Source organism: Peromyscus maniculatus, chromosome 8 (assembly GCF_049852395.1).
Source record: "Peromyscus maniculatus bairdii isolate BWxNUB_F1_BW_parent chromosome 8, HU_Pman_BW_mat_3.1, whole genome shotgun sequence".
In the NCBI taxonomy this organism is placed as follows: Eukaryota; Metazoa; Chordata; class Mammalia; order Rodentia; family Cricetidae; genus Peromyscus; species Peromyscus maniculatus.
The window spans coordinates 86,010,486-86,027,151 of NC_134859.1; the positions used below are offsets into that span (position 1 = coordinate 86,010,486).

Sequence of the window (16,666 nt, forward strand, 5' to 3'; positions counted from 1 at the left end):
ATCACCAAACTCATCCTGGGTTTGCTGTCTGGCAGGCGAGTTGGGCACTGGACTTCAAAACTGTCCTTATGGGTCCATTTATTCCCACAGGAGTTCCAAGAGGTGGGTGGAATAGGGGGTCATAATCAGCCTTCCTTTTAACTAGAGATAGACTTCAAGTTCATCCATTAAGTAGAAGGCCGACTGGATTTAAGGAAGAGAACGGGTGGGAGGGGGGGTGGGAAGGAGCAGGGACTGGCTTTTGAACCAGAAAAAACGCTGGCTTCCTCAGGAGCTTGAAGAACCTGTTCTGTTTACCTTCCTCCAAGGCAGATGGGACAGTGGGGAGCCAACTTTATCCTTGAGATGTGACTGAGAGTCCTTGTGTCCGACCGGAACACGTCAGCCCTCCTGCAGTCTTAAGGGTTGCCGGTAGGTGCCGTCAGTTCGCAACTTTTTGGTCTGGCCTCCAGGTCCGGGCTCTTGGCGCCTTTCTTGCTCCAACCCCGCCAACATTCTGCGTATGCTGAAAATGGGAGGTGGCTTAATCCCCCGGCTGAAAGAACCCTGCCTGGGGGACAAAGAACAGGAAGAGATCTAGGAGCTGCACTTTAGCTTGATTTCTCCTTAGAAGTTTAGGCCAGACCCCCCCGACCCCATCTGCCCCCCAAATCCACCGAGCCTCCGAATATGCCCGGACAGAAACTAACTCCTCAGTTGGGGAGGATGGAGAGGCGTAGGGAGAAACGAGAAGGAAGGTAGGAGGTGGGTCTGTAGATCTACTCCCACTTCCAACAGGATTGCTGCGAGCTGTAGCTTATTGATAGACAGGCTTATCAATAGGGTGTCGCCCAGGGGCGAAGTGGCGTCGGGAAAATGAAGAAGAGGCTTCCCTTTCTGGAAATCTTTGACTGCCACCTACTGGGAAACGGTCACAATAACAATACAAATACACAAAGAGTGGTGCCCTCTGGGGTTGTTCAACGCACATCTTGTACACGGCCAATGTCAGTCTCCCAGGCCAGTCTCCTTCCAGAATCTAAGCGAGGCAGTAGAGGGGGAGACATCTAAGGAGGAGGAAAAAGCTTGGCACCTTGTCCTGGAGTTAGGGAAGCAGGGTGCAGCGAGAAGACTGCCGATCAGGAAGCGCCCCAAGCCTGGGGCCCTCCTGAACCCCTTGTAGAGTGCTTGACCGCCTTGCCCCACCTCACTCAGGGCGGTCTCCAGAGCTTGAGACTGGACGTACCGGGGAGTAGGGTGGGGTGGCCACCTCCGGCCAAGGAGGGGGACTGAACGTGAGGGTCGCCTAGGTGTCTGGAAAGGAATCCTTCGAGGTCGGGGTGGGGGTGGGGGTAGGGGGAACGGGACCAAGCAGCATCTCCTTCGCCTCCCCTCGCCCTGCCTCCCGCACCCATCCTCCGAGGGCTCTGGTTCAGAGGCTCAGAGGCGCTCTGCACGCCGGCCACCGCTTCCAAACCGCGCCGGTTTTTTTGTTTTTTGTTTTCTGCGGAGCAAAGGACTTTCAGATATTCTAGCGGTGGCTGCGACTCAGGCCAGCGCCCCCTCCCCCTAACGGCCTCCTCTCCCGCTCCAGTTCCCCCTCGCCCGCCCCTGCTCTCCCACCTCAGGGACGGCGCTGGGGGTGTGGCCAGGGGGCCGGTATAAAGTCCCGGGAGCCGGTCCCGGGCAGCTGCTCAGCCCCCTGCCCCCGCCGCCTGCTGGGCCGGGCCGAGGATGCAGCGCAGCGCCTCGGTGGCTAGGCTCGCTCCGCTCCAGCGTGCTTGCTAACTTCCCCAGCTCGGTTCCCTGCCTGCCGGGGCCGCCCCGTGTCCCCGCGCCCTCCGGTCTGGTCCTCTAAGCGCACTGGGCGCTGCTGCCTCCGGGTCCCTTGCAGCCAGCTCGCGAGCCCGCGCTCCCTTTCCGTGCTCCATCTTCGTCCTCACCATGCTGCCCTTCGGCCTCGTGGCCGTCCTGCTGCTGGCCGCAGGGCCTTGGCCGAGCTTGGGCGACGAAGCCATCCACTGCCCACCCTGCTCCGAGGAGAAGCTGGCGCGCTGCCGCCCCCCTGTGGGTTGCGAGGAGCTGGTGCGGGAGCCCGGCTGCGGTTGTTGCGCCACTTGTGCCCTGGGCTTGGGGATGCCCTGCGGGGTGTACACCCCACGCTGTGGCTCAGGCATGCGCTGCTACCCGCCCCGGGGAGTGGAGAAGCCCCTGCGCACACTGATGCATGGGCAGGGAGTGTGCACGGAGCTGTCCGAGATCGAGGCCATCCAGGAAAGCCTGCAGTCATCTGGTAAGGCATACCTACCATTTCTTTACCACCTTTCCCAAGAGCCCTCCTCCCTGCAACTTGGCTCCCATCCTGGTTGGTCTGGAAGGCCGGTAAAAAGCTCCCAGTGAGTTGAGGAGAAGGGAGGTACGTGGCAGAGCTGACAGGCACAGCCAAGAAAATTGGCACTGAATCCCAGGGCCAGTTGTCACTGGTCAAGGGGAACCTGGTCCCATCCCTTCATCTCAAACCTCCCAGGTGCTTCTTTGGGAAGAGAGGCCTCGGCCTCAGTGGTAAGCCTGGTGCCTGAGGCGATTATGGTAAGTTAAATGACCTGATTCAGTTATATTTATCATCCAGAGCCAGAAAACTGCGATGGTGTGGGGGGGGGGGTTGGGGGGGGGTGTGGGTGTGTGTTGGGACGGTCCCTTTCTGTTCCTGAACCAGGGCCCGATCCACACCCAGTTTCAGGTGAAACCCAAAGGTGTGAGGAACCAGTGATTTTTCAGTCATCACCCTGGGGTGAAGTGGGACATAAAATCAGAGGGACTTCAATAATAAAGAAGGAGATTTGTATTTCCCCGAAGGCCCTCAACGCAGTGGAAGGCAGCGTTCTTTCTGCCAGGCTGGCACATCCAGGTTTCTCGCTCCTTCCTCTGGCAGGTGCCATCTGAGGGGTCTGGAGGGAAGCGCTGGCTGTCGGCCCAGAGTTGCAGAAACCTTGATTGTTGGGGACTGAGAGGAGAGGAGGACAGATCGACAAGCAGACAGATTTTCAAAATGTCCCTTGCTCCGGTCTTGTATTTACTTTTCTATTTCTCCATTTCTCGGTGGGCCTTTCTCGGTTTCTTCTGAGAATCCCTCTCTTGTCCTTTTGTGATTTCCTGCGGTGTCTGTCTCTCAACTTCCAGCTGCACCCAACGGTCCCGAGTTCTCTTTTTCTCGGTCTCCTGAACCTCATTAGTTTCCTTCCCTTGCTCTGCCTTAGTCTGTTTTTCTGATGACCTCTCAGACTTTTGTCTCAGACTCTGTTGCTCTTTTGATGTCTCTGTTGGTGACTCTTCCTACATATCTGCTACCCTTTGGACGTTCTGTCTGTCTGTTTCCCCCTTCTCGGACAGCCTGGCTCTCTCTGAGCCCCTGTGTGTGCCCCCCTCTTTTCCTGGTGCTTGATTCTTCCATTGTTGCAGTCCGGATGCTGGGACTTCGGCCCTGAGCTTCCTGCTCTGGGTCCCAGACCGATCCACTTCCTCAACCCTCAGCAGTTTATAAGTCGAGGAAAGCAGGATGCAGGGAAAACAGGAAGGAGGTGGACCCCAGGGCTGCCTCTCTGCCCTTCCTGCCCCTGGCCAAGGAGAGATGGGTCAGCAGAAATATTCTGGGAGAAGTGCCAGACTGGCACCCAGCGTTGCTGGAGGGGGAGGGGGTCCTGGGAGAGTGAGTCCTTGATCTTGGGGCAGTGAGACCAGGAGGGAGGGCTGCGTTTAGGATGCCTACTTTGCCCTCTACCAGCTAGTGGGCATCTAGCAGCAGGTGAAGATGGCTGGTAGTCTCCTCTCACCTCAACTTGAGCACCAGCCAGAAGAGAGCTGCAAGAGTCTTCTCTTCCGGTTGAACAGAAACATCCCTACATCGCGACGGAAAAACCAATCCCCTTGGGGGTTAGGAAGGCCCGGCACAGTGTCTGATTGTTCTGTGGATGTGAGGCAAGTCAGCTTCTAGAGAAGTCTAGGAGTGGGGTGCCTGTAGGTCTGTTCTGGAATTCAGAGCCCAAGTCACTAATTCTCTCACTTCCTGGACTTGTCTTCTACCCACACCACGGATACAGCTGTGTGAAGAGGTAAAAACAGAAACCAGAAGGACCCTGGACACAGACTTTTTTTTTTTTTTTTCCAATATAAGGTTTTTCTGTGTAGCCCTGGCTGTCCTCGAACTCTCTCTGTAGACCAGGCTGGCCTCAAACTCACAGAGATGCGCCTGGCCCTACCTCCTCCGTGTCGGAATTAAAGGTGTGCACCACCACCACCTGGCTGACATTAGACACTCAATTGGCAAGCTAAGGTCAATGCTTTCTAGTCATCACAGTACTTCCCTGTCATGACCTGACACCTTTGCATCATGGGAGGAGTACCCACAGAGCCTTGCAGGGTCTCTGGTGAAATACTGAGCAAGGCTCAGCCCCTATCTCATTCCTTACACTGTCAATAGGCCATTGTCCCTTCTCAGTCTCCTGGTTTGGGACCCGGAACTCATTTGGTCAAAGGTGTCAGTCTATTCTTCCCGCTCTTTGCTCTTGGGACTGAGCTCCAGATGATCATCTAAGTAAGTGGTCCTTTGGCACGAGCTCTTCATCTTATTTTTTTCTAGGGCCAGGTTGTCCCTTCCATTTCCAGTCTGCCTTGCTTTCCTTTGTGACAGGTTGGGGATCAGCACTACCAAGGCCACCAGAGGTGGGGACCGGTGCATGCGTCATAAGTCTACAATTTCACATCCTCGATTCTTGAAATCCAAGAGAATGATGTTCGATGGAGAGGTCAAGCTTGGGACAGGGAGTTCCTAAACCAGGCATTAGGTCCCTCCGGGACAGGGTTAGGGAACAGGCAGGCTGGGTTAATTTTTAGTCAACACAGCAAATATTGTCCGTACTTCGGTACTGGGAATGTAGTCATGCCATGGAAACTGGGCCTTCCCAGACATTCCGTGCTTTAGGGGAGAGGGGAGGAAGAACATGGCTGCCTAGAGTTTTTCTTTAATACCAATAAAGCCCAAATTATTGATGCTTAAAGTGGCCAAAGACAAGTCTCCCTCTTCTCCACTTCAGTTTCCTCCTTGGTCAAAAGCCTCATCGTTTTGAGGTGTTTGGCACAGAGTGGAAGGTCACTAGGTTGGATGAGGGTGAGGTGCAGATGAAGAAGCCAAGGGACTTTGCAGAGCCCAGGGTAAGGGAGAGCCCCAGGAATAGAGAGGGGTTGCTTGTTTTTGGGTGCTCTCTTGTCTCATTAGAGGCCAGCAGTAGGGAGCAACAAGTAAAGGGCACCCCTTGATCAAAATCTCAAAGAAACAACCTGGTGTCTGTCATGGGTGGTCTTGGGTTCTTCAGCCAAGGTCTAGGGGATGAAGGAAGAGAAAGGTATTTTTGGTGGGCAAGTGGGTGACTCTCCAAAGCATGGCTGAAACGTCTGAGTCTGGGTGGCAGAACCCACTCAATTCTTAGCTTGGGCGTCTTGGAGGGGTTAGGGGCTGGTCCTGAAGAGAAATCCTGGGGGGTGAAATTAGGGAGCAGGAACTTTTGCCTCTACTGGAGCCGGAGCTGTACACAGCTTCTCCCTGGGGGCTCGCTCCTTGCCCTGCTCTGCTATGGAGCGAAGAGCAAGACTTTGCCATGGCTGGATGGCAGTCTGCCCAGCTCCACACAGGAGCTAGAGGAGAAGACCTGCTCCACTTCGGCAGCTCCACTTCCTAGACAAGCTTCTTGGAGACCTAACAAGAGGAGGAGGCTGCCTCCAGCTCCTGCTCAGGAGCATTGGGACCTTGGTAGAGGGCATTAGAAGCTGGAACAGTGCCGGGAAGTTAATGTTTTTGAGAGGTCCCTAGAGATGGACTCTCCAGGTAAGCATGGATGGACAAGGAAAAGTTACAGATTAAAGGAAGAGTCAACAAACCATGGCCAGAGAGACTGGGATATTAGTGAGTCCTGGCTTGGTCTATGTTTTTGACTAGGGTAGGGTCAGAGTACGTGAGTGGGTGTAGATGTGCACACCTGGATGAGCATGTGTCTGGACATGTGATTGTCCGTAAACATTTGCGGTTCTGTGTTGGTGGGTGGATGTGGACTTAATCTGTGTTATGCCCCAAGACAGATTAGAAGCTATTCTCCTAAAATGGTGGACTTTACTCTAAGTGTAGATTCGAACCAGGGGTCACTGGGCTAGGCCATGGAGACACCCATGCTCAGGGGCTGCTGACTCAGCGTGCCCATGGCAGGCTGCTGACTCAGCTGTGTCCATGAGGTGCTTTAATTCTGATGTCAGTGTAAGCCATGCTTCTAGGCTCACTCTAGGTCCCATGTAGCTCTAGGTTTCAACAAGCTACTCAGTTGTTCTCATTAACGGTGAACGTCTCAAATGCCCACGGATAAGCCCCCAAGGACTCCTCATGGTTGGCTTCTACTCACAGAAATGCCACATTGGGAAGCAGAATTGTGGTCAAGTCTCCGGGCCACCTTTTTCTGGACTCTTGAAGGCTCATCATATCAAAACTCTGGGACTGTAGGGTGGGCGTGCTATCTCCTGAGGCAACTCCTTTCTTTAAAAGCTCCTAAACAAAACTGAAAAATAATATGAGGTCTGGGGGCCAGATTATAGTGGTACCTGCCCATAATCCAATACTTGGGCAGTGAATAGGAGGAAGGGGATTCAAGGCCAGCCTCAGCTATAGAGCGAGTTTGAAGCCTGTCTGGGCTACATGAGACCCTGTCTCCAAACAAAAGAAAAAGAAGAAAGAGATTGTAGGGCTGGGACTGTAGTTTAGGGGTAGGATACTTGCCTCTTCCCCTACCCCGCCCCCACCTCAAATTCTTCCTTACTCCCTGAACTCGGAGCCTAAAAACATTTCATGTTTACCAAGAAGAACCAGAGACTCTGTGCAAAGCCATTCTGATTGTGAAAGGACAGCGAATCGAGAGAATCAACAGACTGGGATTGTCACATGAATCCCCGGGCTACTCTCCACCCTCTTTAGCTGACTCTCTCGAGCTTGATGTAGGTCTGGGGGCCCCTTGGGACAATCCTTTTGTCACCTACACATAAGGATGGTTGTATCTATCTACATCGTCCATTTCCATTCTTTAATTCTACACCAGTACTTCACTCAGGACAAAATCTCCTATCCCTGGTGAATCAGTTTTATTTGGGGTATGGAATCTTAACAGGTTTTTTTTTTCTTTTTTCTTTTTTCTTTTTTCTTTTTTTTAATGGTATAGATCCCTCCTTGCCTGGTGTCCCTCCATCAACATGCTTCCCTTCCCTTATCCCCCAAACCAGAAGAATAAAATAAAAACCAACCCCCCAGCTTTGGCTAGGCAGAAAAACACCATTTGACCCAGAGGCAGCTCTGGGACTGTTGCCATGTATGGAGGGACCTGCTAACTCCTCAGGAAAAAAAAAAAAAAAAAGAAAAGAAAAAAGAAAAAAAGTCCTGACGCAAACCAGATGTAACCTCCTGTCGGCCTGCCAACATCTGGAATGCTGGCAGGAGCTCTGCACTTGGGCCTGCATTGAGCTGCCAAGTCTGAGCATTTCAGAGGTGGCTGTGATGTGCTGAGAAGTCTTTCCAACCTCCTTCCCCTTCTCAGCCTTGCATTCTGGCCCTGGCTGCCAGGAGGGAGCGGCATGATCATGATGCGGAGCCTTCTGGATGGGGCAGTTCCCATCAAGCCTTCAGGAGGGGCCTTGGGGACAGGGTCCAGATTCATGGTTCACATCTCCAGATAGCACTTTGCCTGTTTCTGGGTAACTCCTTTGGTCATTGAATGGGGCCTCACGTTTAAAGATGTGAGGTAGACTGGAGAAATGTGTGTGCCTGTTTTCTTTGTCCTGGGGTCACACAGTTTTTTTTTTTTTCCTCTCTCTCTTTTTCTGTGTGTGAGTGTGTGTGTGTGTGTATGTGTGTGTGTGTGTGTCTCCTCCTCTCTGTGAGTGTGTGTGTGTGTCTCTCTCCTCTCTGTCTCTATGTCTCTGTCTCTTTCACACACACACACACACACACACACACACACACACACACACACACACACGCAGGCACACACGCAGGCACACACACTAACAGACCCAGACAGTGCGAGAACCTTTAGGGCCAGACTCCTCGCTCATGGAAAATATGATTTTGGCCCTAGGGATCCCTGGCAGGCTCAGCCAGATGCTGAAAGAGCAGGGAAGGAGACAGGAAGAGTGAGCAGATGGAGAGGGGGATGGTGGGAGGAGCTGAACAGAGGGGGTAGAAGATCCAGTAGTTCCCCCCCTCCCACTGCCTGCCTCAGACCTCCCTGCAGGGCCCAAGGGATCCCCCCTGCCATCTGGGCGGCTGCAGCTGGTGACTTTTCTGAATCCTGAACTGGGTGGGGTGAGGAACAAGTCAAGGACTTCAAGAGGAATATTCTTCCAAAGACATCCAGAGAAGTGGGGTGGAGGTGGGGGCTGCTCCTGTTTCAGGCTCTGTGGAGACTCCCGGTGGAGGAGGAAGCAGGTGGAGGCTTGGAGGAGCGGGAACCTCTGTTCCTTTCTGATGCGGACCTCTGCCTTTCTCCCTACAGACAAGGATGAGAGCGAGCATCCCAACAACAGCTTCAGCCCCTGCAGTGCCCACGATCATCGGTGCCTGCAGAAGCATATGGCCAAAATGCGAGACCGGAGCAAGATGAAGGTCGTGGGGACACCCCGGGAGGAACCCCGTCCTGTGGTGAGCACCTCTGACCCACACATGGGTGTGCTTAGAGAAATTTCATGACTAGATCTGGCGTAAAAGCCTCCTGTGTGTGCAAGATGTACCTCATGAGAGCCTGGGGAGAATCCCCATCTCTCTCTGTGATTCCTTTTCTACCCTGCACGTAAATATGATGGAGTTGAGTTGACCGGTAAAAACGGGGTCCAAGCTCCCTAATGTTTCTTTTTCCTTTTTCTTTCTTTTTTTTTCTTCCTGTTTTTTTTTTTTTTTTTGAGAGACAAGTTTTCTCTGTGTTGCTCTGGCTGTCCTGGTACTCACTATATAGATCAGACTGGCCTTGAACTCAAAGAGATCTGCCTGCCTCTGTCTCCCAAGTGCTGGGATTAAAGGCGTGCAGTGTCTAGCTTTTGGTCCTTTTTCTTGGATTCTCTGCCAAGTCTTAGAAACAAAAGGGTTTAATAAGCTGGCCATAGCAAGAGGGTTTAGGATCCTATTCTAGGGTCTGGCTAATTGTTCCAGTGGGCTCAAGCCTGAGTGTCACCTTGTTTATTTCTTTTGCTTAGGCCTCTAAGTTCCCAAGGCCTCTCTCTTCCCTCACCACTCTCCCCTTTAAAGTCTCTCTCTCTCTCTCTCTCTCTCTCTCTCTCTCTCTCTCTCTCTCTCTCTCTCTCTCTTCCTCTTTTTTCCCCCTGATTATTTCTTGTGAGACAGGGTCTCACTTTGTAGCCCAGGCTGGCCTAGAACTTCCTATGTGTACCAGGCTAGCCTTGAACTTACAATAATCCTCCTGCCTCTGCTTCCAGAGTGCTGGGATTGCAGATGTGTGCCGCCACCACCTGCTTTAGTGACCACCATTGTTAGCTGAGCCTGAATCTCTGCTTCCACTTCTTGTGCCCCTGCCTAGTACCCAGGCTTTGACTCTTCGCACAGGGCCTTTAGCCCCCTTTAAGCTCAGAGCCCCAACCTGGTCTTCCTGCCTTTCTCTTCTGCTGAGCACTTTTGTTCCTCATCCTCCAGCCCCAGGGTTCCTGTCAGAGCGAGCTGCACCGGGCCCTGGAGCGGCTGGCCGCCTCGCAGAGCCGTACCCACGAGGACCTCTTCATCATCCCCATTCCCAACTGTGACCGCAACGGCAACTTCCACCCCAAACAGGTGGGTCTCCCTTCCTGCTGCGAGGTCCTGGCCTCATCCTGGGGAACTCCTGGCTCTCCGCAGGATGTTCCCAAAGAGAGCTCTTAGGAAGGGAAGCTCCCCAAATCCAACCCAACCATTTGGGCTAGCCTAAGACCCTCAGCATGTTCTGTCCATCTCAGTCTTTTGAAGAGGAGAGACAGACTCAGAGAGGGGTAGAAGGACCCTGGCCAGCCCACACCACTGAGTGAGTTCACGGCAGAACTTGTCTTCCCCCAGGGCTCTTTGCTCAGGATTCCCCATCTGTGATGTATGCAAACCCCGCTCCAAACACTCCCCCTCCTCCTTTCCTCAAAGTAGTGCTCCTTGTCTCTGAATGTCTGAAGCGTCATCTGGGTTTAGGGATGGAGCCCAAGTTACGAGAGGTCAAGGAGGAGAGAGCTCACAGTTCCGCAGCTGAGCTCAGATTCCCGGGGGCAGCAAAGATGGAGGCAGAGCCAGGTCTGGTGGAAGCAGAGGAAAGAGGGGTCAGGAGAGAAGGAAGCAGGCCGTGGCATCATGTTCACTCCTTCAGAATGCCTGGCATCGCTGGCATGAACAGCAGGGGCAGCTTGCTCCATCTCATCTCAGCCCATCAGGAGGGTGGTGTATCTGGGCGAGGGACTGGAGTGTCTTATGCTGAATGTGGTCTGGGGATCCTTGGCCTGGTTCTCCCCTAGGTCATGTGACTGTAGGCACACATGTCGGCCTCCCACTACGGAAACGTCCCCAGCAGAGGCCTCACTAGGAGGATAACACTACTGTCCTGGGTCTGTACATCCCAGTGTAGCAAGGTGAGGGTGTGGCGTTGTGTATCACAAGTGCCGGGCCAGAGAAGGCTTCTCGGAACCAGTGCCTGGTCTATCTTCAGCCTGCGTCCAAACACAAATTCCATGTCTCAATTCCTAATAGCCCCCCACCCCTTAATTAAACAAACCAAAACAAAAACACCTGACCATTTTTTTAGAACAGTTTTGGGGTTTGTGGAAAAACAAGGAGAAAGTGCAGAATTATCCAGTTTCGTCATTTTAACCATACTCCCTAACCCATCTTCAGCTGTGGTCCTGATGCTGCTACCTTCACCCTGACTTGGATCCTGCTCCCAGCTCTAACCCCACGCTTCCAGTCCTATTCACGACACACCTGAAGCATCTTCAATGCACCCAGCCTTTACAGTCCATCTGTGCCTTGAAGTCTGAGGACCTTCTTAGGTCCCTGACCAGAAGGTTCTAGAACCTCCCTTGGACAAATCTCCCCGCTTCAGTGAGCTCTAGTGACTGGTGCTCAAAAAGAGCCCTGGCCTTCAGATATCATGTTGGAAGAGCACCTGTCTGATCTGGGGGCTGGACTGGAGGTGGGGTGGTCTACCTGGGCTCTTTTGGCCTTCCTGGGAGCTGACCTCTCACATCCTTGTCTTGACAGTGTCACCCCGCCCTGGACGGACAGCGTGGCAAGTGCTGGTGTGTGGATCGGAAGACAGGGGTGAAGCTTCCAGGGGGCTTGGAACCCAAGGGGGAGCTGGACTGCCACCAACTGGCTGACAGCTTCCAAGAGTGAGGGCTGCCCGCGGGTGGGGGACTCAGTGCCCCCTCCTAGGCCCCTGTGCTCTGGGGGCTGTAGAGTTGACCTGCCATGGAGTTTTGGTCTGAGTCCTGGCTCTCTGCCTCTGGCCCTGCCCAAAGTTTCCCTTGGTGTGTGTGTGTCTGCGTGAGTGTGTGTGCATGTGTGCGTGTGTGTGTTTATGGGTGCAAGTGTGGCCCATGGGGTAAGCCTGAGCCTAGAGTACCCACCATGGACTTAGATAGCCCAAGAGGTCCGAGTGTAGCAACAGGAAGCCCCAGTGTGTTTTCAAATCAATCTTGAATCCATTCATTCATTCAGCCATCCGAAAACATGTATTGACAACATACTACATGCCAGCTTTAGTTTTCAGCCCTGGGAGGCCTCACTCTCATTTTCTGATTGTGGCATGCGAGGTGTTCCTCTAAGGTAGCCAGAGACCTGTAGGAGAAGCGAAACCTCATTCTTGGAGTCAGAGAGGAAGAAAGTTGTGACCACTCTCCTCCTCATCCTAGTCAGCGCGGGAAGGTGGGAAGTAGAAGAGGACTCATGAGACATGCCTCTACTCTCAAGCCAAGCTTTGTCCTGGTCCCCTGTTCTCACCCCTCAGATTCCCGGGGCAGGGGCGGGGGAGGAGGTGGAGGGACAGGGCCCATCTTTGGGTCTGGGACTGGGTTATCGGATTGACTGCCTGGCAGATGGAACTCTGCTGTGGGAGAGGAAGGCCTGAAGGACAGGGACCTGGGGGAGGGGAGTCATCTCTTTGAGCAGTCAGGAGAGAAGAAAGGATGTAGGATGGTTGTGTGTGCCTGATGGAGAGGAGGACTCGTGTGCTGGGATGAGGATGCTGAGGGCCTGTCCTGGGCCTCCTTGTGGTTCCTGGTCATGAAGTCACCAGGATGACCCTCTGTCTCCAGCTGCCCACTGCCTGTGACCTGCTTCCCTCACTGTATTCTCCTTCCCTTGCACCCCCTGTCCCACTTCCTCTACCCCCCCCCCCCGGGGCATTTTCTGGCTTGCCTGGATAGACTTAGAGACCTGCTTGTTGGCTGTGATGTCTTTTCATTCAATTTTTTTCTTTTTTTTCTTTTTTTTAAAAAAACAACAAAAAAATAGAACAAAACCAAAAGATAACTGTGTTTGATTTATTGATTTCCTTCCTTCCTTCCTTCCTTCCTTCCTTCCTTCCTTCCTTCCTTCCTTCCCTCCCTCCCTTCCTTCCTTCCTCCTTCCCTCCCTCCCTCCCTCCCTCCCTCCCTCCCTCCCTCCCTCCCTCCCTCCCTCCCTCTCTCTCTCTCTCTCTCTCTCTCTCTTTCTTTCTTTCTTTCTTTCTTTCTTTTACTAGGGATGAATCATGGGTGGAGGGAGGTGGGCCCTGTGTGGTCTCCAGACCTTTCCCGCTTGGGAGAGGACTGCTGCAAACCAAATGTCCTCTCCCCCGGGGGTCTCCCAAGGCACTCACACTGGAGGTGGGATCCTGAGGCTTTGGAAATAATGGCCTAGGAAGCCTTATGGGGCCATAGCCGGCGTCTAAATAGGTACTCAGTGGAGTGGGGACATTATCTAGGGTTTGCACAGCATGGGTTCACAGCTCGGTTTAGTTTATTCGTTTAGATGGGGATGGGGAGGACACACTGCGCTTGGGGGACGGGATGGTGGTGGTAAGTCACAGCACATTCCGCAGCTCTGGTGTCCTTGTTCTTGACTGGGGGATGGGCATGCTCCAGCATTCAGTCCTGGAAGAGTGGGGACCCTTGACTTGAGACTCTCAGGCCCAGCCTTTGCTTCAGAGCTTGTTCCCACGTGGCTTCATAGCCATCTTCCCATGGCTTTTACAGGTACATATGTACATAGCCGTGTGATGAGTGCAGACAAGACACAGGCCTGTGTAACTGGTATCTGGGCTCCATGAATCTGTCAAACCGGAGACTGGAGATCTGAATGACGGGAGAGATAATGTGACATCCACGGAGTGTACTTCCATTGTAGGGCTTGAGGGGGGTGTCTAGCACCAGATAAGAAGGTGTGGGCTACGGGCTGGAGAGATGGCTCAGAGGTTAAGAGCACTAGCTGTTCTTCCAGAGGTCCTGAGTTCAGTTCCCAGCAACCACATGGTGGCTCACAACCATCTGTAATGAGATCTGGCGCCCTCTTCCTGCAGGCAGAACACTGTATACATAAATAAATAAATCTTTAAAACAAAGAAGGTGTGGACTTTGGAGGGGTTCCACATTTCGCACAAATATCCCTCCTTTCCTGGATAGTTTTTCCCATGGTCTTGGGGCCAGGTCCCAAGCGTCAAAGCAAATAAAAGCAACGCTGTTTGCTTGCCATTCCCAGATTCTGAGACACCCTCCTGACCTGGCCTCCACGTGTCCTTGAATGGTCCTAGTCCCAGAACCAGCAGCTTAGGAGAGAGAGGCAAGGCCCAAACTCACCCCACCCCCACTGCCAGACAAGGCTTTTGGAGCCTGTCCTGGATCTCTCTCTAGACCAGGCTGGCCTCAAACTCACAAAGATCCACCTGCCTCTGCCTCCCGAGTGCTGGGATTAAAGGCGTGCCCCACCACTGCTTGGCGAGGCCCAGACTTTCATGTCCTTGTGGGGTCACTGCACCTTGAGAACTGAAGTCCTCCACAAGAAACTTACTTCTGGGCTAGCGAGGTGGCTCAGTGGGTAAAGGCCTTTGCCACCAAGCCTGAAGACCTGAGCTCAGTTCCTGGGACTCACATGATAGGAGAGTCAACTCCTGCAAGTTTTCTTCTGACCTCCACAGGCATGCAATGAGATGTGCGTGCCTACATGTTCACACATTACATCCTCCTTCTGTCTGTCTCTTACACACACACACACACACACACACACACACACACACACACACACACAAATATGCAAAAAATGTTTTTTCCCTCTGGCTTGGTACTGGGGTCTGGGTGGGGGCCCTCCCTTAGCTCACCCATGCCCTGGCCTTCAGTTTCCATTTCCCATCTCTTCATGGAGAGCAACCCCTGATCTGCTGAGGGTGGGTCAGCCTCTGTCCTAGCATCTCGAAGCGTCCTGAGCTGCAGCCTCTGCCAATCCCTGGCTCCTTCCAGGAAGAGCCTGTCATCCCAGCCCTTTGGCCCTCTGCCGCCAAGCACCTCCAGGAATGCCACAGGTATGCAAGGACTTGCGTACCTCCAGAGGTCCCCTTCCTGGAAGGCACATGGTCGTTTGGCAAATGACCCCAAAACACCCCTGGCTAAAGAAATCCCCACACTGTTTCAGGCCTTTGTGATAACCTCACCTCCGATCTCGGGAGGGGGAGCAGAGATGGAGTGGCTGGAAGGAGTTGGGAGGCCAGCGGCTGCTGAGAGGCTGGGTCCTCACAGGGAGGTAGAGGGAAGGGGCAGTTGTAAGTATGGCGGAGGGGGAGACAAAGAAACCAGCCTCTGGGCACACCCACAGTGGGGGCCAGATAGCCCCTCAGTCAGCCAGGGGTCTAATTAGATCCTGCCCACTCTGTGTCTGAAGCCCCGGGGGGTTGGGGAGGGTTGAGGTCAGAGGGTAGAAGTGGGGGATATGCAGATAATTAGAAACATACCCTTGTGAGTGGCAGGCGCCATGAAGACCACCACTCCCCTCCCGCCTTCTTTCCTCGGGTCCACAGGTCATCTTCCCCACCCCCACCCAGACAAGCCCAGCCAGGCTGACAGGAGCCTGTGAGGCGAAACTCCAAGGGACTGGCTTCCCAGGCCCTTTCACAGTCTCTAAAGTGCAAACAACATATTTTCACCATGCAATGGTATTTAATTACACATAAAAACAGAGCCATTAAACTGAAATTAAACCCTTGTTGGAATCACTTAATTCAGGGCATGACAAATTGCTTTCAGCGGAGGCGGCTGGGCCGTTCCCCTGGGGTGGAGGTGGGGGGAAGAATGGAGATGAGTGGCTTCCATGGCTGGCTCGGTCCCCTCATTCTCCTGGTCCCCTTGCCAACTCTAAATTCTGAAACTGGGGGCCAGAATCCTCTTCCTAAAGACCACCCCGGCCAAGTGGGAAGGCTCTAGATTTACCGAGGATGACCAGGACAGGAGGTTGGGAAATCACTGGACCACCATTCAATGCAATTATAGACACCCCGGGCTATATGGACGGTGAAGCCCAGGCCCAGATGGGACAGGAATCCAGGGCCAGGATTAGGACCTTGGCACCCAGCCATGACCATGGATGCTGGCTCCCCCCCCCCCCCCCCGCCCCTCCCTGGACTGATATCATTGGCTCCTGGGCCTGGAGAGAGGTTGGGGCTGTGCAGTGTGAGTTAGAGACCAGAACTGACCTTGGGTGACTTTCTGGGGGACAGCTTGCGAGTCAGACACTGGAATCAGGCAGGCTAGGTAACTCTCTAGTGAGAGGTGGGTCGGCTGAGGCCTTTCGTAACAGGCCCAGCAGAAATGAAGAGCTTCTAAAGAGACATTTGTGGCTCTCAACCGGACAATTGATTGGTACAATGACCCCCAAAGAAATGGGAGATTCTCTAGGAATATTATGCTGGGAGAGGGAAAAGGTGTCATTCGGTGTGTGTGTGTGTGTGTGTGTGTGTGTGTGTGTGTGTGTGTGTGTGTGTGTGCTTGTCTTTCAGAAAGAGACTTCACACAGTTCTAAAGACTTGTGAGACCACCTATGGAATGAGACCAAAGCCCAGACAAGGATGCCTGGCTGGCGGGCAGAACCACACCTCGGCCAGGACTGCTTACATGTGCCTATCTTTGGCCCTCTACCTAAACTGTCATCTCAGTTAAACCCCCTGGAAGACAGACTTGGGGGCGTTCTCTGTATCTCTTTGTCCTTCTTTCTGGCTCTTGTAACTGGCTTATTGAGGACAGGTAGCCAGAGTACAAGTTGTGACTATTATGATATTGCTCTCGGGAGACCCCCAGCTGGCCGGACCAGGGTGTCCCACGCGTGAGGAAACATGCTGGGCAGATGTAGCGGCGGGTGGCATGTCATTCACAACCCAGGCGCTGCATCCACTTGGAAATGAGTTTATTTGATAGAAAGATAGGGAAAGACAGAAAGAAGCGGGGAGGGGCTTGAGGGTGCACGCCTCGTGGGAATGGAGAAAAAGAGAGCAGAAGAGAGAGAGGAAGGGAGGGGTTTTTCCCTTAAATCAGGTTTTTACATCAGGACGCAGGGCGGCCCCAAGGAGCGGGTTTCCAAGGGGTGAGTCAGAATATTAACAGTGACCCCCAAGTTTGCAACCAC

The 16,666-nt window shown here is 53.4% G+C and overlaps 1 protein-coding gene across 2 annotated transcripts; it reads left to right on the plus strand.

Annotated features, from left to right (window-relative positions):
- Positions 1–313: 313 nt before the first annotated feature.
- On the plus strand, positions 314–12,505 carry Igfbp4 (insulin like growth factor binding protein 4). Of its 2 annotated transcripts, XM_076543341.1 has the most exons (5): positions 314–415; positions 1,492–2,272; positions 8,559–8,704; positions 9,707–9,841; positions 11,282–12,505. In XM_076543341.1, exons 2-5 carry the CDS (start codon positions 1,924–1,926, stop codon positions 11,414–11,416), a joined length of 765 nt encoding a protein of 254 aa, XP_076399456.1. In that variant the 5' UTR covers positions 314–415; positions 1,492–1,923; the 3' UTR covers positions 11,417–12,505. The 2 variants fall into 2 exon arrangements, with proteins under 2 accessions (XP_076399456.1, XP_042138705.1); XM_042282771.2 differs by lacking the exon at positions 314–415 and having other exon boundaries at positions 1,340–2,272.
- Positions 12,506–16,666: the final 4,161 nt, after the last annotated feature.